General features: G+C 33.6%; 2 protein-coding genes across 2 annotated transcripts in view; both read right to left on the reverse strand.

The window, feature by feature from the left end:
* Positions 1-3,477, reverse strand: part of LOC113505344 — a 30,294-nt gene extending 26,817 nt beyond the window's left edge. The window contains exon 1 of the mRNA XM_026887985.1: positions 3,287-3,477. The gene's annotated coding sequence lies outside the window, so the exon portion shown is untranslated. The remainder of the gene's footprint in view (positions 1-3,286) is intronic.
* A 10,740-nt stretch (positions 3,478-14,217) lies between these two features.
* On the reverse strand, positions 14,218-18,159 carry LOC113505336 (dnaJ homolog subfamily C member 21). The gene is made up of 7 exons (XM_026887975.1): positions 17,654-18,159; positions 17,398-17,542; positions 17,141-17,288; positions 16,482-16,696; positions 15,820-16,044; positions 15,020-15,376; positions 14,218-14,905 (listed from the first exon to the last, which is right to left on the reverse strand). The coding sequence occupies exons 1-7, from the start codon at positions 17,842-17,844 to the stop codon at positions 14,366-14,368; spliced, it is 1,821 nt and encodes a 606-aa protein (XP_026743776.1). The 5' UTR covers positions 17,845-18,159; the 3' UTR covers positions 14,218-14,365.
* Positions 18,160-19,600: the final 1,441 nt, after the last annotated feature.

The following is a 19,600-nucleotide window of genomic DNA, read 5'->3' on the forward strand; positions in this document are numbered from 1 at the left end:
AGTTGTGACACTGACTGATATTTTAGTTTCGAAATCTGTACAGTTATAACAACAATTGCTAGTTAATATTCAACTCCCTCTCAATTGTTCAATTCAAGTAACAACACATCCAATGTAAATTCTGTTAATAAAAAAAAAAAACATTATAAATATTTCACAATCATTACCAAGTTCAATTTCTAGGCACAAATAATTGAACACAAATCACCAAAAATAGTAATTCAGTCAAAAGAGTTGGATATATTAATCGTTCCAATGGTCCTTTATGCAAAAGAGGTTTATGGACTTCGGGTCCAAAGAAAAGGCTGAAATGTAGGACGAGCTTCTAAATTACCTTCACGAATGCCAGTGAACCTTGCGACCTAATACTTATTTCTAAGTCGTGTTATGTCTTTTACTCTCCCTCTAGAGTAGAGACATTAAGTAGAGATGGCCATACTCTTAAAACAACGCCTTAACGTTACCATTATTTAAGACACAAGCTATCTTTATCATTTAAAGGTAAAACGTTGAGACAGAAATGTAAAAAAAAAACTAATGATATGATATAAAAATTCTTAATAAGATAATTCATGTAAGTTGTCTTTTACGATCATTGTGGTTGATACATTCACAGCGCTAAAATTAATGCACAAGTAAAAATATTAGTAATATAATTTAAAACCATTATCTCCACTAAAACAAGACTATAATACCAGTATATTAGCCTAATTAACTAATTTTGATGAAACTTGGACCATTCTTTATGTCGGAATAACAATAATACTATTTTAAATAATCTCGAAAAAAGCTAACGAAAAGATATTGTATGATAAATTGCCTAATACTCATCTTAATTAAAAGAAATTGAATTGATTAAAAATTAAGGCAGCTTTTTACATACATACATGTTTACAAGGAATCGGTAACTATTAATTACTAATACGTTCCATGAAACCAGAATTGATAATATAATTCAATTACAGTTGGCTCGGTACCTCTTGCCCCCATACCTATATGTGCAGCATAATGCACCTCTTTTACATACGGTTGCGCATTTCAAGGACACGCGACTGCAACGCCACAAGGTCAAGCATCAACTAGCCGTAGTGGTGTAACGAATATATTCGTAATAGGTACTACGTATTACGATACCATACTAGGATATGTAAGGTTCACGTTGTAGGCTAATTACTAGTCAAATAATAAGGTTGTGACAACAATTATTATGTATATGCGTATAAAAAGTATGAACCAAAAATGATTGAATATTTGCTCATAGAAATTGGTTTGAGAATATTACTTTATAAAAATAGCTTCAAGAGCCTATTATATGACTAGTACCGAGTAATAGGTAGTATTATAATATGAAAATATTATATTAGAATCTGGTATAAAATCTGGCTTTCCAAAATCTCTACCGTCAAATGGACAGTGGCTGGATAGATAAGATATACTCTGTCTACACGCAAGAGTATTTGGCATTCTGCCTCTATTGTCAGAATCGATATAAAGTGCGAATGTTTGACAGATCATACCTTAGTTAGAAAGGGCAGTGAGTCAAATGCATCAGACACGTGTAATGTGTAACTGATTGTTCCACCGAGAATAAATCACTTACGAATATTTATAATTGTGAGTAAATATTTAATAGGACGTAAATCACGCGCCGTTGGCATTATTGGAATGGAGGAAGCGGACGTGTTTATGGTCAGCGAATATTACGTATTAATGTACTTATTACATTAATTGTACCGCTTTTTTGATCCTGGACTGTTTCCAATGCCTTTTTTGGGTTATAAGAAATATGGTAGAGATAACAAAGGAATATTGAAGTAATATTTATTCTATTATAATTTTTTCCGGTTTTTCGAGTTATAAAGTTCTTTAATAAATTAATTTAACATTATGCCAGATTGGTGATTGGTATTATTTATGCCAAATATCGTAAAAGAAAAGGTTAATATTTTTATTTCGAGTCCCATTTTTTTTAATTGTCAGATTCCACTTTCTTTTTTAACGATTCTATATCCCATTATAAATCAGTGTACCATAAAAAGCTCTATAATACAATACAGGTCAGCTAAGACGTCTTAAGTTACAAAATAAATCAAAACCATTATATTAAAATGTTCACTTGACTAACTTATTTTTGTAAACAATGTACCTGTAATTATGTCTTTAAGAGAAAAGTATGCTTAAAGAGATAAACAGACTTTACAATTTATTGTTTCCTTTTATGTGTGAACAAGAGCTTAAGCGAACCGCGAAATACATTTCGATGCGCTTTACTCAATGAATACTCCATTGAGGTAGGTTTAAGTGAAGGCGGCCCTTCAAAGAAATGAGCAAGAATGCGTCAATTCAAAAACGGTACTACAAAAATATAATTGTTATTGCAATTATTTCAAAATATTAATGTTATTTATCGATTTAGGGCTCATTTATCGATTTAAATAATTTGAATAAATTTAAAAGCCGATTAAATTCTAACGAATCTTTGGCACTATAACAAAATTGTTTGCTAAGACTATCTAAGGATTAAAAAAAATGGTTTAATGTAATAAAGCAAAATAAAAAATATTCCGGAACAATTGATTACGTGATAAACACTGCGGTGAATATAAGTAGGAAGATGTTCCTTTTAAAATTGTTGTTAAAATATTGGGGATTATTTAGAACAAAGAGAATTATCTCAGGTAACATTGCTCTACTGCTCTACTGTTTACCCTCGACCGCTAAGAGCGCTGTCATCGCGTTTTTTCGACAACCGGGCAACCGTATGATTTATGTTACTGTAGCGACCACTGCATAATCCGGCACTTTATTTGTTACATACGACTAGATACTAAATCGATTAACAATCGGCTAGCTTTTGAGATTTCTGTGTAAATTAAAAAACGAACGCGAAGTTGCTACGAAATTTCTACCGCAGACCGGCGGCGTAGACAACGAACTTACGCAAAAGCGAAACGTCACAAGTACTGTATATAAAAAAGCAGATGATTTAACTATACATACTACGATGCAGGCTCTAGTGGAAGCCGTAATGAGGAAAGGTCAAACACAATGCCTTACTCGTCAATTAGAGGATTAACGGCATAACCAACATACGGCAGCTGACAAAAGAGGAACGAAGATTTATATCGCGTACGCACTCTTTTGTCATAATGCAGCTACCCCAGGTGCTCGACAGGGAACGGATATTTTTTTTATGCATTCACACAATTAAATGTGGTATTGTAGTGCAAATGAATAGCGAATCCAGGGCGGACATGTCATAGCAAGCACATAAAGAAATGTATACCTTTTATCCGGCGAGCCCTGTGTGCGAACGCCGGCGTCCGTGGCGGTAAGCCCCCGGTGGTGAAGTGTCGAGAGTGAGGGTGTCGGAAGCGCCTAGGAGGGCTCCTGGCCGCGAGGGGCCGGCGTTGCTGCGCGTAGCGAGCGATGGCGCGCGTGTGCCTCGAGGTCGCGGTGCCGGCGGAGTGGCCGCGGCCGCCGCGCTGTCACCGCCGCCGGCCGCCGCCGCTGCGCGCGCCGCCGCCTGCGCCACGCGCATGCGCCCGCCGCGCCGCAAGCGGGTACACTGAACACGAGCGTCACGAGCGCCACCACATGTGCTATACTGGCGCGCTGCCGCCCTTACCTACATTGTATATCGAGGTGAGCATTGTGCGACATTTTTTTTATAATCTTCGATTTTGACCCACATTGTTACCGACTACAATTCAAATCAACAAACCAAGTTTCGCATTTCGTAACAGCATGAATTGCCGGAGCGGTGTTTAATGGAAGTAGTAATCGTAGCAACAATTTCTAACATCAACATTGGTTTCTATGAAAGGTTTTTGTAAATGGAAACATTTTCATTGATCCTACCTTTAGTTTTATTCTGTAGTGAATAATTTTGGGATTTTAAAGGAGGGGTTAAAAGCTTCAAAAAGCTGTAAAGTTTGTTTGATATCGGTGCGTTACAATCAGCTGTTTGTATCGGCTGTGTATCGATTGGCGGCACTTTCTCCGCTGGGCGCGAACACCTCGCTCTGTTTTGGCGCCGCTCCAGCAATGGCGGCCACCCACCCTAGTAACAGGGTACACGCCATTTTCACGTAACAAATTATTACTTACTTAGTCAACTAAAAATACATTTTGAATACTTACATAACGCTTAATATTACTTAATTTGGTTTACTTGTCGAACTTGGCTAATAAATGAGATAGAGCTTTTCGATAAAGGTTTTGATAATAGTTTTGATAACTGAGTGAGCTGTGACTGTCTTTTATGATGTTTAAATTTCAAAAGTTAAAACTACCTACTTACTACTACTTAGATAGATTAAATTTCTGATTCATGAATACTTTTGTTTAGCAGTACTTTTAACATGTATATTTCTCTTGATTATCTAACTCCTGGTAGAGCTTTGGCTTATAGTTTAAATGTAAAAACAATAAAAAGTAACACCTACTTGTATTTACTGTTTTACACTAAAAATTATAAGTCTTGATTGGTAACTTAGGAATTAATTAAAAAAAACTGATTAAAAAAACAAAGAATGCAAAAAAAAAATAGTTAAATTATGCTTATCGCCACGTAGGTTACAATCCAGTGAAATAGTTTCAAAATAAAAATCTTAAAATATGCGATTTTGTTCTACTGTTATGTTAACTTACGCATTACACACTGGGCCGGGGGTCTGGATATCTGCATTGCTACAAAACGATCACCAGACACGTGAAATGTGAATATATCGCCTTCAAGTATTATATACCAGTAGTTTGGGGTATAATGCAGCTGGTGTGGTGAAAAAAGGGATTTTTGTAAAAAATCCTAAAAAAGGTTCTTCTGGTAGTATGCGTTGTTATTTGAGAGCTTTGTGCTTTAGTACTAGAAGGTTATTATGATTTTTGAATAAAGTATTTATACTATGCATCTATCAATAAAAAATCAAATGAGATTTCCAATTTTATTTCAATGGCGGTTAAAGACACGGTAGCGTGTGAGCAAGGAGCCAAAAAGCAAGGAGCCAAGTTCATGTAACAAATTAATTTTTCAGAAAAGATAGATAAAGATAAGAGAATTTAATTACATGAACATTACCAGACAACCTCTATAATAGGTGAATATACATTTTATTTTTAAAAAAGGTACGAAAGCCCTGAAGTTAGTACCATAATTAAAAAAAAACTATGTCGAGGTGCAGCAATGATTGTCAAATTTATTTTGTTACCAATCGATTCGTCTGTATCTAGCCTATTTGTACGGAACTCTCAGTGTTGCGAGTCCGACTCCGACTTAATAGTATTAATTGGCCAGTTAGCTACCGAACCCAGTTCCAGTTACAGGGCTATTTAACAATATATGTACTATGTATTTATGTGTATTGAATCCAGATCTACAAAGCGCTTTTACCATGTGGACACAATAAAAATTGTTCACGGAACGAAAGTAGAGTCGGTCGTTTTCATTGCATTTTTAAATTAATTATGTCTCTTCAAAATACGTTAATAAGAAAACGTCATTTATACATTTCTCTCATATATTTTTGGTTTGTTAGCTTGTGCCGTAGTAGTTGAAGATGTTTGTCTACTAAGCCAAACAGGATTGGAGATCTATTTTTCTGGACTTCTTTTTCAGGGTTTTGCAATGCATAATTTCCGACTAGTAAAAATGAGACATTCGGACGCCGTCATAATTAACCAAATTAGACAAACATTCCAAAAAATCTTCCATGTTTATACTCCAGTTGTTTTGGCACCTTTTTTTTTTTGTTTAGGCGGGGGAATCCTCATGGATACCCACTCCCTCGGGGGAGTAAATGGGTAGTGTCAGACTTTTACTGACTAAACCTGAACCGCCGTGCTACGTCATCCGCGTTGTTGTGTCGGTGTATGGCAATGCGTTGCAATCCTTCATACACAGTTGTTTTGGCACCTACTTAAAAACAGAACCATCCTTCTGTCTAAAAGTATACCCTAACTATCAAGACTTAAATTCTATGTATAACAACAATCATGATAAAAATCCCAAAAGTTACACTTAAAATATATCATTCTTTTATTTTTGACGTGTTTTTTTGTAAAAAGACACGCCATATTGGCTACAAACTACATGGAATTTCCTCTTTAATTCTTTTCATACATTTCGTTAGCACAGCATAGGCCATGACACCGACTCTACTTAATAATAACGTTCTATCGGGAATTTTGACAGGCATCCTTTGTTTATTAACCTTTTAATGTATCGTCTTACTTGTTTGTTCTTCGTTTACTAAACATATTTCATGGAATTAGTCAGGAATTGATCTATTTCCCAAATTATGGTATTTAGAAAACGTCGCATTTTGTTTTTACCGTTTTCTTTGGTAATTTCTATTGCCTTAATATTATGTTTTGTGTTTATGGTTGTTTTTTGTACAACAAAATAAAAAGGTTAACTTAAAACTATAGTAAATATAGCTAATGAAAGAATTCAAGTTAAAGGTTGCATGTTATTGTGATTGCCAATGTTATTGCCTTGTTTTAATCCATCACAACCTACCGTTGAAGAGTTTTAAATGGCTACCTGTTTTTAAAGTCACAGATACGTTTGAGTATTCGAAGCAATTATATTAAATGCTATAGAATATCATAACATGACTTATTAATTCCTATTTGATTAATATTTCAACGACGAAAATCGAAAGACTAGACTTCTCTTTATACCTTTTTTTAAATTGTATAAAACTTTTTATGTCTAACTCGACAATTAATGATACAGTCTGAAGATTAGACGATGATGCTTAAAGAAAAACAGCTTCAATTTAGTTCTACTTCAAAATGTAGAGTTTTACACACAAATGCAGGGATATATGCTATGTGATATAGAAGAATTTTAGCAGCAATGGAGTATAGCTGCGGCTAGTAGTCAGGTCAAGGGCATTGCACAAATCCGCAGTCTCCTTTGACGCATACAACACCCCAGCTCACTCCCCTATCGTAACGACAGATCATTAACAGGGGTCGCCATCGGCTAGGCGATGTATTCCCGGTGTATCTGAAAGCTTTTGTTTATTTACTTTGGTAAAAAAACTACACAGATTGATTGTTATTATATATATGCTATACCAGTATTTTGAAAGATAAAGGAAAAGAGAATGTTTGGAGTGTGAGAAGGCACTTGAAGGAACGGTAGTTGGATTAATCAGAAAAAATATAGATACACTTTTTGAAGTGTTCCAATTTACACTGTAAACTTTCAACGTTTGATAAATTCTTTGTATTGACGTTCCATATTGCGTAAACATACTTTGACTGGTGTTTTGGTAAAGTCACAGCAGAGGAAGGGACACAATAATGTGTTTTTTGCTTGTGCATACCTGCAATATTATTTTTATGGATATAATTATTTTCTTAGGGTACTTTGAGACACTTAGTTTCAAGAAAGTATAAAGCTTGCCAACATTACAACTTAAATGTATCTCATACATCTAGTATTATCACAATAATTATAATCAACAGAATCTAGCAATATTTATGCATCATCAAAAAACTGAATTGATATGAAATATTTTTGATGAAAGTATTCTTCAATCTATAATTCATCTATAAACATTAAAAAAGGACTTTGTTTCTTATATATTCAATAAAACGTTTTCTAAACGACCGTATACAATTGGTATAATAAAATCTTTAGTTTTCCTTCATATAAAACTGTTTATTTTAATTACCGTTAAAAATTTCTTGATTTTACTTGCTGTGTGCGTTTTAAGGGCCATGTATCGTAGTAATTTGATTCGATATAGGTATATTGAACCGAATCCGGGGCGTCGATATTAGGGCTCATTTTTAGTGAGCTAGAAAAAAAAAAACCTTTATCAATGTTGTGATCAGGATGCTGGTCTTCGGGACAGCATTTTTTTTTTTTTAAAGATTGAACTCACTCTCACTACTTAAACCTCAAGCCCTATCTAGCATGGCTTTGATATTTTTTCACAAATAGCTTTGAGAGATTTACAACTAAATATGATGACATAATATCACACCCGACAATCACTTTAAAGACCGAAGTATGTTGCACCGAAACAAGACAATGGTAAATAAATTGTTGTGGGCAAACCGTTGATATCGATCATTGAAATTAGATATGGCAGCCTTGATTATATAATAATTCAACTGAATAATGTTTTCAATTATCAATAAAATAACTATTTTATTGGAATATACGTCACCTTTCATGCTACCAATCTTCTATAGCAAATAAATTATATTTTATTTAAAGCATGAGAAAATCACGAGTCTTTTTTGTTAAACACCCTCAAATAATCGAAAAACTCTTTGTTCCTTATAATTCTTTTATGTATAGTTGATGCAATATAATATATTCCTACATTCATTTAAGGTGTAGGTATAACGAAAACCTTATCCGTTAAACGTTTTTTCTTTGGACTCAAACATGTGCATATTCCCATCTGGTCTTTGATAATGAAGATAACATCATTATATTGTACTGCAGGGTTGATATCTCGTTAAATCAGTGGCTACTGATACAGCGGCCTTATTGCGGACATGACTTGCAAATTTTCATTCTAATCTTGTTGACCCAAACTTAACACACTCTATTAACTCGAATTTTCATTTTACCGACGACGTAGCAACGAAAATATAAAGATTTTTTCTAGTGACATGATTTTATAGGAGATGTGATATTCCGAGAGACCTAAAAAAGAGCAAAAAGCGTTACGAAATTGTAGCCTGTAGCTATTAAAATTTTTTTCGTAGCTCGACCTTACCGTAGCGTAGCAGTTCGTTAACTGAATATTTCGTAGCAGAAATTCTAGTTTTCACTTCAACATTTTTTTCTTTACTTTTGATCAACACATTAGTGTGCTGAAATTTAATATCCGTGATTTTCAGACACCAAATATAGATTTCTAATTAAAAGTAAACGTGATTACGTCACGATTCCTAAATGAATTGGTATTTAAAGTAAATTGGTGCCTATGTTCGGTATTAGGTAATATTGTGTAGTACGTGGGCTGAACGTTCGTTCTTCATTAAGTCACCAGTGGTAAAATTGGAACGAAATTATTAGGGCTTGAGGTATACATTATGTTACATAGGAAAATTTGTATTTTGATACTAAACCGTTCATTAATATTTTTTGCCATACAATTTATTCTTACGACATCTCCTCTCCTGCCATCTTATATTGTGTTTTTACTTATCTCTCTAATTTTGAGTGTGAAAAAATTGTATAGGGAAGAGCGTAAACTTTTCTGCACTGTGAAAAAAACAGAGGGATATTGCCTTTTCTATTTAAATCATAATATGTACTTTTTTGATCTTGCCACGAATCTATCGCAATATTCTCAACCTTATTCCGGTTAGCTTTTTTTTCTTAGCTGGCCAGTTTGCATCAGCAGAAAAAAAAAATATTCGCTGTCCATTTGGTGCAACCTCATTCTAATTCCACAGGGTTTTCACCGAAATTAACTTCCTTCTATCAAAACATAGCAAATTAGTATTTTCTTAAATCGAATACATTACTAAATATTTTTAATTAAGTATTTGGCATATCTTAGCGAATGTAAACCAATTCGGGGAAATAGAGCAAACTTTACAGCTCTATATATAAAGAAATATGCTAGCTGACTTTCGTGAACGTTGCCAAAATGTTAAGTTCCTTCTTTTGTTTTACTATTCCGTCGGTGATTGTATTTTTCTATTTCTTTTTTACTTTTACATCAGTTAGTTTTTTAGTGCGGAAACATGGATGCTGTCCCAAAAACATAGTGAAATAAACTAGCCTTTGAAGTTACTACTGAAGAATAAAGTGATACTCTAAAGTTGATACGCCGTTTGATGATAATATGCGTGTGCAGGTAACCTAACAAAACGTGCCTAACAAACATTTTTCGATTTTAAAAAAATATCAAATTTGTTCATAAAGGAAATGAGATCGTACTGATAGATTTTTATAACTTGAAATATTTTTTTGTTGCAAGGATTATAAGAACGGTCACGCATATTATCATACGGTGCATTAACTATAGTAATAATATCGCTAATGCACAAAATTCAAGCTCATAGAAAATTATTAAATATTATTCCTCTAAATAAACCATTTCTAATAAAATACTCAACAGTTGGAACACCGAGATCTACTTTTATTTATTTCATTCACATAGGGGCTAAAGATGTGGATGTAGTTGATGTTTGAAGCATTGCTGTTCTTAAGCTAGAAAGAAAAATGATTAGGGAGTATATGGAAGGATGACAGATAAATGTTTATACTGCAGTGCAGTAAAATAAATATAAATCATTTCACCATCAAACTAGATCTGCCTCATTCTAGATGACTGTTCAATTTCTAATCATTCCATTGATAATTCGATTGACTGATTAAGAAACAATGGAAGTAATTATTAGGGTAAAATTGACTTAATAAAACATTTTTCCGGTTTTCCCCATTAATCAGATTTAGGTGGGACGCTTTAGTCAGTTGAATTTAAGGACTTTAAAGTAATAAAATATTTGACCAGACCTACATTTGTTTTTTTGAATAATCAGTAATATAATCTATGAAGGCTTTTACGATGCCCTGTCACACTTCAGTCCGTTTCTCCATCTTTGATAATATTATGTGGCCAAACCATATCATATCATAATTAGTAAGAGTTGTAGTTGTAAATGGTTGAAATTGTCGAAGTACGAATATTTTACTACATCTAGTAGCTACTGGAATTGCTTAATAGTACAATTTTATCTGCGCAATAAAAAAATGTAATGTTTTGTAATGTATGCAGTTTTACGTGTAACAAAGGAAAATAACGTGTTTTAAGTAACGGTGTATAATTCTATGTAAGTTTTTTAATTGTTGAAATATTTATTAGGTAAGACAATAAAGAACTAACTAACTACAAATATGCAAGTATCGCGAACCTCGATCGAAAAAAAAATCGAATGTCAGGCGAATTCAATCGAAAGCCAGTTTTTTTTATTATTTGGTCAAAATTGTACAAAAGCAGAAATAAAGTAAATAAATTATGGACCGAGTTTGCGAATAGCATCAATACCCTCAAAAAAGCCCTTTCTTTTCAAGTAGAAGATCTGATTAGTTATCATTTTAATACAAGATGGATTAGCAATACCGCAAACAGAACCTATATACGTGATATTTACAACGTTTGCATTTCGACTAACTCGAGAGTAAACTAGCTCGGCATACTCATTTATCGTCAGAACACACCAAACGTCACAGCTAACACACAATCATGTATACATACATGCACAATAGACATATACAGCATGTACACACATAGGCAACACTTGATGAAGAAATAACATAAATAGCTGAACAGAGTAGGTCCACTTCAAATACGTGAGACAAAATACGGTTTCGATCCTGGCCTACAAATATTGTGCGATTTAAAAAGCTTGGCCAAAAAGAAGTAACTATACATCTTAGTAATAACCCTGGCCATTCTTATTGCGGAAAGTTTGTAATAAAAAAATTGTAATCACTTACTTTTCTGGGGTAATGAATTTACAATTATCATCTGCTTTAAATTAACCCTAACCTAACCTTCTCTATAATTACAATCCCTCTACCTGCACGTCTCGTGCACAAATAAATTTGGTAATTACATCTTCAAAGCTAAACGGAAGAGCTTTTAGTTTCAGCGGTTACGTCACTAATTAACAGTCAGTTACGAAACGATTTTGAGATGATATTGAACTTCCAAGATTAAATTATAAATTATATTTACATAGTTTTGATTCTGAAACAAACACATTATAAAACACTAACTTGTTAAATAAAACTATTAGGTTTCTTAGTACTCAGAATCATTAATCTGTTTTTTTTGGAAACTACAAACATAATTTTATTTGTTACCTGAAAGTAAAAATATTATTACAGACATAAAAAGACACAATTCGAATATCATTTGTATTATTCTTTGCAGATGGAGGACGGGTTCCCTGATTTGATGAATTTTAAAACAATCCTACACCTTTAGAACGTTGCTTATTGTGTACAGAATAAAGTTAATTTACTAAATGACGCTGTTTTTACAACATATCAAAGGTAAGTTTTTAGTAATTCTTCCCGTAACTTACAGGCCCGTTGGTCTAGTCAAGTCTGGTGTTCAGTGACCCTGACTGCTATACCGGAGTTCGTGAGTCGATTCCCATTTCCCACCCAGGTCAATAATGTTTGTGTGATGAGCACGATTATTTGTTTTGTGTCTGGGTGTAATTTATCTATATTATGCATATTTTTATAAGAATGATTTTAATAAGAATAATATTGCACGACTTACTTAATGGAAACTTGTATTCTGAGCACTAAACAACTGATAAACATACTGATATGTATATTTGAAATACACGGTGATTTTTTAGTCGTCTTACAAAAGCAGCCCAGTTCATGTATCCGACGTAAAATACCCCTAGGCGCGATGATTATTTTTTTATCATCAACTAAAATAATAATTACGAAGAAAAATTAAACAAGAGAAATCTGAAATATACTCTTAAAAATGATAAAAACGCCGCCGCCCGCACCTCTCACCATTGTTACAAGGCTCGGACCGCGTTCGCATCAGAGCTGTGTTTCTAAAAAACTACGAATTGCATCATAATCTATACTAATATATAAAGCTGAAGAGTTTGTTTGTTTGTTTGTTTGTTTGTTTGAACGCGCTAATCTCAGGAACTACTGGTCCAAATTGAAAAATTCTTTTTGTGTTGAATAGACCATCCATCGAGGAAGGCTTTAGGCTATAAACCATCACGCTGCGACTAATAGGAGCGAAGATACAATGGTAAATGTGAAAACATAGGGCAGGTATAAATCATAACTTATACCACTCTACCCACGGGGACGAAGTCGCGGGCAACAGCTAGTATTGAATAAAAATTGCATTTTAAATTTATTCAAATCTCATAAATACCTATTTTTTTTATCATGAACGTGTTCTAGTCATTAGATACATGAACTGGGTTGCTTTTGTAAGACAACTAAAAAAATCACGGTGTATTTCAAATATACATATCAGTATGTTTATCAGTTGTTTAGTGCTCAGAATACAAGTTTCCATTAAGTAAGTCGTGCAATATTATTCTTATTAAAATCATAATAGTAACCATAGCGTACATAAATACTAGGCATATGAAAATATAATTTACTTACATGTAGTAACGTTGCTAAAAAACAAGTATTCAAAGCAAAGAAAATGTCCATATGACATTGACATAACTTAATTTTGATTGCCAATTGTCAGTTTTTATTTTATTGTTATTGTGAGCTAATTTTCAGCAGGAATTGAAAATAATTTGAAAGAAATTTGTCAACGGATAAAAAAATAAGCGTTTATATCTTGACTTTCACTTATAACTTCCAGTGATCAAAAGGTGTATGTAATACTTTGGTAGTTGTAGTTTGCTTTTTCTTTCTCATATTTTATTCTATAAGATTAATGTTAGATGTTTTGTGTTACAGAGCAGGCTAAAAATCTGAAGATGTCCAGATTTCGGTTCGGGCGCCAACACGATGGCTATCGCCTAGTTTCGAATGACGACAGTGGATTTTCCGATGCACAATTCGAGGTCCCTCCTCCGAAAATTCCGTGGAAAGCGATATCTTTAGCGGCGTTTTTGTTCGTCGTGGGTACGGCATTACTTATAGTAGGAAGTTTAATTGTGACCGGCCACATAGATACTAAGTATTCGGACCGTTTGTGGCCAATGATAGTTTTAGGTTGTATAATGTTTTTGCCAGGAGCGTACCATATAAGAATAGCGTATTATGCATATAAGGAGTATCCTGGTTACAGCTTTGCTGATATTCCTGAATTTGAATAGTTAACTTTCTTGTAATATGTTAAGAATGTTGTTGTTTAGATCTGTGTTGATGTTAACAACTTATTTTCTATGTGAATATTTGTTACTCAAGATGCTTAGTTTACCAAATAGATGCTTTAACAGAATGTTGTGTATATTTGAATTGTATGTTATGAATATTTATTATTGACTTGTGAATTGTTTCCCCACAGTTTATTGGTACTCTTCTGTTATTTATAATGAATGTATTGTATTTGATGATATGATAATGTATGTGAATTTTAATAAATGATAAAAGACAAGTAGCTTTGGCTTGCCTTACCATGTATCATGTGTTCATCTTTACAAATACATAATTTAAACATTTCACAAGTTCTTTTATTTAATTATAGGCACAAATAAAACATCAAGTTCATTTAGGCATAGTTTTAATGACAGTAATCATAATTTTAATAAATAGATTGATAAAGTCACTTTTACAACTTGTAGAGATTTTAAAGAAAATCCATTGATTCTCAATGATTAGTTAATACTTCCATCCTATCTAAATTGCACATGTTTACCTATTAGCTTTCTTACCTTTCCTAGGTTGTGGACCGAAGTTAGTCGGAGGAAGTGGCACAGAGTGCCCTGTCTTTTTTAAATGTTCAAATAGTTTATTCTTTGATGGGAAATCTGTTTGACAGACTGCACATCTCAAGGTCAAGGCTGTGCTTGAATCTTCAGTTTCACTTGTTTTATTCCTCACTGGCTTCCTCTCTACTGTTTTCTTTGGTTTGATATTCCTCTGTGTCTTGGGCAGAGCTGGCCTGTCTCTAGGTAGAGCTGCTTCTCCTAAAGCATCATCAGTAGGTGTAGTACTGGATACTTCATATAAATTCTCAGTAGATGTTTGAGACTGGGACCCCTTCTTTAAATTGGCCTCTTTCTTGGCCTGAATTTGACTCTTTAACATATTGAATTTCTTTGCTTTTCTGCTACGAGACGGGCCTTCTATTTCATTAAAACTCATTTCATCATGACTGTCATTGCCTTCACTCTCTGGCATTGGAACAAACTTCTTTTTGTTCTTTTTCTTTTTATGACTTTTGGGAAGAGCCTGAAACATACACAAGAAAATTTGTGATTATGTTGAGATGCATCAAGTATAAATTTCAAAGAAAGATTAATGAGGTTTTATTAGTCAAAACCCCTGATCATTTAAATACTTTACCTGTACTTTATCAGAGTCATCACTTGGTGTGTCTCTGCAGGTTTCATTATCAATATCAGATGTTGAGTTTCCCATATGATCACCTTCACCTTCCTTCTCACCATTCACTTTATCACCTTCGTCTTTGACTTCATTCACATCGTCTGCATCATCCTCGACATCTTCTTCATTCTCAGATATGCCAATATCATCATCTAGTGTCATATTGGAGACATTTTCTTTGTGTTTCTTACTTTTCTCATGGTTTTCAAATGATTTGATATTCTTGAATAGTTTATTACAAGCTGAACAGTAAAGGTTCTTGATTGCCTTGGACTTTGTTGAAGATTTCGCTGTTGCCTTTGAAGCTTCACTTGCCTGCAATTTAAAATAATTTAAAATTTAATGAATAGTGACCATTACTAGTTGAAGTTGAGGTCATTTTGCATGAATACTCAAATAACCAAAGTAAGGTGTGTCTGATAGTCATTGTCAATCAATTGTAGTATTCAAACATAATAGTGCCCTACCCCAAGTTTTCAACCACTGCAGTAGTGTTATGCAATCTGACATTACAGTCAAAACTAATCTTGAAAAGAGGTTGTAAACCTCAATGCTTTTCTCAAAATATTTTTGACAGAATGGTACTGATTAATCAGATTATAAATGCCATGAAATAGCAAGCAAAATACATAAATAGTAGATGTAAAATAAATTGAAATTAATAGAAGGAAAACATTGTCATTTTTCAAAGCTTTCAGGAAATAAAAAAACAAAAGAGATTATAAAAAGTAAAGAAACAAAAAGTTTAGTTATATTACCTCTTCAGTCTTAGAACTTTCTTCATTACTGCTTTCCATCCCTCCTTCACTGATTGTGTCATCATCTGATGATAAGCCAAACTCCTCAGCGAGAAGAGATTCAATTTCACTTAGTTTCTTGTGATAGTCTTCACTTTGTAAAAAGGAGCTTTCGCCTTCCTTCTTTTTAGCTTCTTCTATTTCCTTCTGCCTTTGTATGATCCTTTCTCTTCTTACTTGTTCAGCCTGGAACATAAATATTGAGATTAAGACTTTCAAAAAAACTGTTTTTTAAATTGTTGTTTTAACAATCTTAATTGTATAAAAATGCTTTACAATTTCTTTTATTATTATGGCATAATTCCATATACCTTACTCTGTTAGCAGGTAATATGTGTAATTGTGTATCCTAAATAAAGTAATAAAATATGCTACAGCTTGCCAACTTACTCAGCTATATAGTTGATGACACTAGCTCTTCAAAAAATGAGGTCATCAACAAGAGAAAATAGATATTTATCAGAGTCTAATGACTGACTAAGCAATTTGAATTTAGAATTGCATTACTTTTAAATATACCCAGATATGTTTTCAATAGGAGCCTTTGAAGGTTGGCTAGTCGGCCAATCCTTGTCAAGTTTTGTTAGATAAGTATTAAATTGTCAATAAATTAGTGGATCTACCTTTCGTTTATTCTCCTCAGCCTTCTCCTGCAACAGCTTGGTATGCTCTATAACTCTCTTGTCCTTCCTCCGCACAAAGCTGACAAGTCTCCTGATCTCTTCATTCCTCTCTTTGCGAGCTTTCTGTCTAATCTTATTATTTTCTTTCTCCATCAATTTGATTACTCTCCTGTTGTCCCCCTGTGATATCTCATACTGGTCTAGCCACACATAACCTGGAAAAGTACAAGATATTACATATTAGAGAAGTTAATTTGAATCCGGTACTAGATTGCAGCAGGTCTTGATGTGCATAAGTATTAAATAAATGCAAGTATTGCTCCACAAGTAAGTACACCCTTTGCTAAACTCTGTAACGCTAATCTAACACTTCATTTAATATTAAGATAAGAGTGCTTAAAAAATGTATGAAGCATTTGAAACCGTTTGGTTGTTGCACAATGTTTAGAAAACTTATTGAAGTGTAACAAATACAGTTTTATTAAAACATCAATATTATAACACTGTAATGAAGTGCTATTCACATACATTGCATACATTTATCACAAAGTACATAGTTATTGTTATGTTTCATTCATCAACAAACAAGTCATAGAATACATCACCAACATAGCTTTCACATTATTTCATAACATTTATAAATAACATGGAATATTTACTTTTATTAGTTGAGAATGACATCCAATATGCATAGAACTCATGTACATCTTCATATGGTGTAGCAGAGTTGCCAAATTTAGGTATTTTGGCAACTTCTTCTGGATCATCAAGAAACTCTGCCTCCTCCGATGCCAATTTGGAGAATACCTGGAATCAGCAGTAGAACACTTTGTTACAAGTTTATCATGAAATAAGAAAATAAGTATTGGATATGGATGTAAAAACATCTGTTTTAATATTTGTTGTTTATTTTTACCTCAGTGTAAACTCCATAGAATCCTTGAGGGTCATCGGCAAAGCCTTTATAACAGGACGGACTAAAGTAAGGATAAACATCAAGACTGTCATCATTGTAGGAACTACCTGCTCCGCGTAATAGTTGCTCTCTGTGATTGTCATACCTATAAAAATATTTTTATATTACATTATATAAATATGTATTGGGTAATCATTTTGAGGCCAGAATTGAGTCAGGCATCTAGAATTTTGAAGGAATCATTTTCTGAACTCACCAAGCTCTCTCTTGCGGATCAGAAAGCACTTCATATGCATTCTGCACAAGTTGAAACTGTTCTTTAGCCTCTACCAAATTTTCCAAGTTTTTATCCGGATGCCATTGCAGCGCAAGTCGCCGGTAAGATTTTTTTATTTCTGAGGCGCTCGCTTCTTTCGGCACGCACAATACTTCGTAGTGGCACTTCATTCTGAGATCATTCTACGCGCACTTGTATTTTCACTAAAGCCTGCTAAAATATTTAACCTGAACCACTAAATCCTTAATTAAAATGGAATGAAGCAAATGAGTTAAACTAACGTTATTATTTGACTAGCAAACTAAATGAGGAACTTTTCACGAAGGTACATCAATAAGGTTTTTGCAGAAAAATAATATCGATCTATTTTGAAGATTTCAGCGAAATAGACACGACGTCCATGCTGTTTCGTTCTGGTTTGTTTTTTTTCTGAAGTCGGGTGTTGTCATAGGTGTAAATGTAACACACCATTTTACATGACAAGGAAATAATATTCATCTATATAACATTTGATTTAACGATAATATTCACGTTCCTATTTCATTTATAATGTTTTGTATACTTGTAATCTTCGTAATCTTCGTACAAAGTTACAGAATGCTAAAAAACCATCTAAACACCGTATGCCTAATATGAATATGTTGGCAACATCTCAAATAGACAAAATGACAGTGTGAAAGCTACGTTCCGTTTCACGAATTTGCTTATATTTTACTTCTTCAAATCAATACATTTGTGCTGTTTGTTTATAAAAACAATTACTAGCACGTAGGTATAAAAGTTATTTGCACATATTTTTTAAAATACTTTTGCAGTCTGTAAAATAAATTTTCGTAAAAATCTGTTGAAAAATAATATTCTCCTTCATCGAAGTATTATAAACTCCGATGAAGGAGAATATTATTTTTTTCTCAGATTATTAACGGAATTTGAACCTAACTTTAAACTTGGATCAGTAAGTAAATATAGATTATCTAGGCTGGAAATGGGAGGCCTGGTCATCCATCGTCATCATCATCATCATCTTAGCCTTTTCCAAACTATAACTACCTATAACTTATAGGTATGTTGGGGTCGGTTTCCAGTCTAACCGGATTCAGTCAAGTACCACTGCTTTACAAGGAGTGACTGCCTATCTGACGTCCTCATCCAAAGTTACCTGGGCAACACGGTACGTCTTTATTATGCGTAGAAGAATTTCTTGGCTACGAAATCTGATTGCTACAACAAAAGAAGTACTCGATCGTTCTTTTTAGCGTAGGTGTCCAGATTTCAAACAGCACAAAAAATTGCCAAACTGGGACGGCACTATAAGAATCTCATATTTATTGCACGTAGCTTTGTCAATGATCCTTATAATTAATTCCTACTCCAATTAGAGCGAATTGCGCAAGAGAATGCAAATTGGTATTTATTTCTTCTCTAAAAGGAATAAGAGGTTTCTAGCCGTGAGCTATTTTCGTGTAATTATCTTACAAAATTAATGTGGACCTGTGTTAATCGTCACGATGTGGTGGTCACGACCTCGTGACGACATTCTTGGTACAGTGGAAGGGTGCAAGGGTAGAACAAAGCCTCTCTCTCTTACTGCTTTAGAAGTACGAGGTTGATGCTATATAGCCAATATTAAGGTTATTAGCGTGTATTAAAAAAGGTTGACGTACGCAAAGACGACCACCTACCGCGGAAAGAGTATTAAAAATATGAGATCTCTTTCTTGTCACCTTTTTTCTCCTACCTATATTGGATTAGCCTATACGGACCGAATTCTGCTGGATTGGGTAAGTACCTATCTAGAGTTAGAAAAAAAAAAGATTTATTTATGGTTAGAGAACAAAAAAAGAAAAAGAAAATTGTTTTAAATAATTTATAAAATAAGACAATTGAAAATAAACTAATTATTTAAACTATTGTAAACGTAACACT

Source organism: Trichoplusia ni, chromosome 25 (assembly GCF_003590095.1).
Source record: "Trichoplusia ni isolate ovarian cell line Hi5 chromosome 25, tn1, whole genome shotgun sequence".
In the NCBI taxonomy this organism is placed as follows: domain Eukaryota; kingdom Metazoa; phylum Arthropoda; class Insecta; order Lepidoptera; family Noctuidae; genus Trichoplusia; species Trichoplusia ni.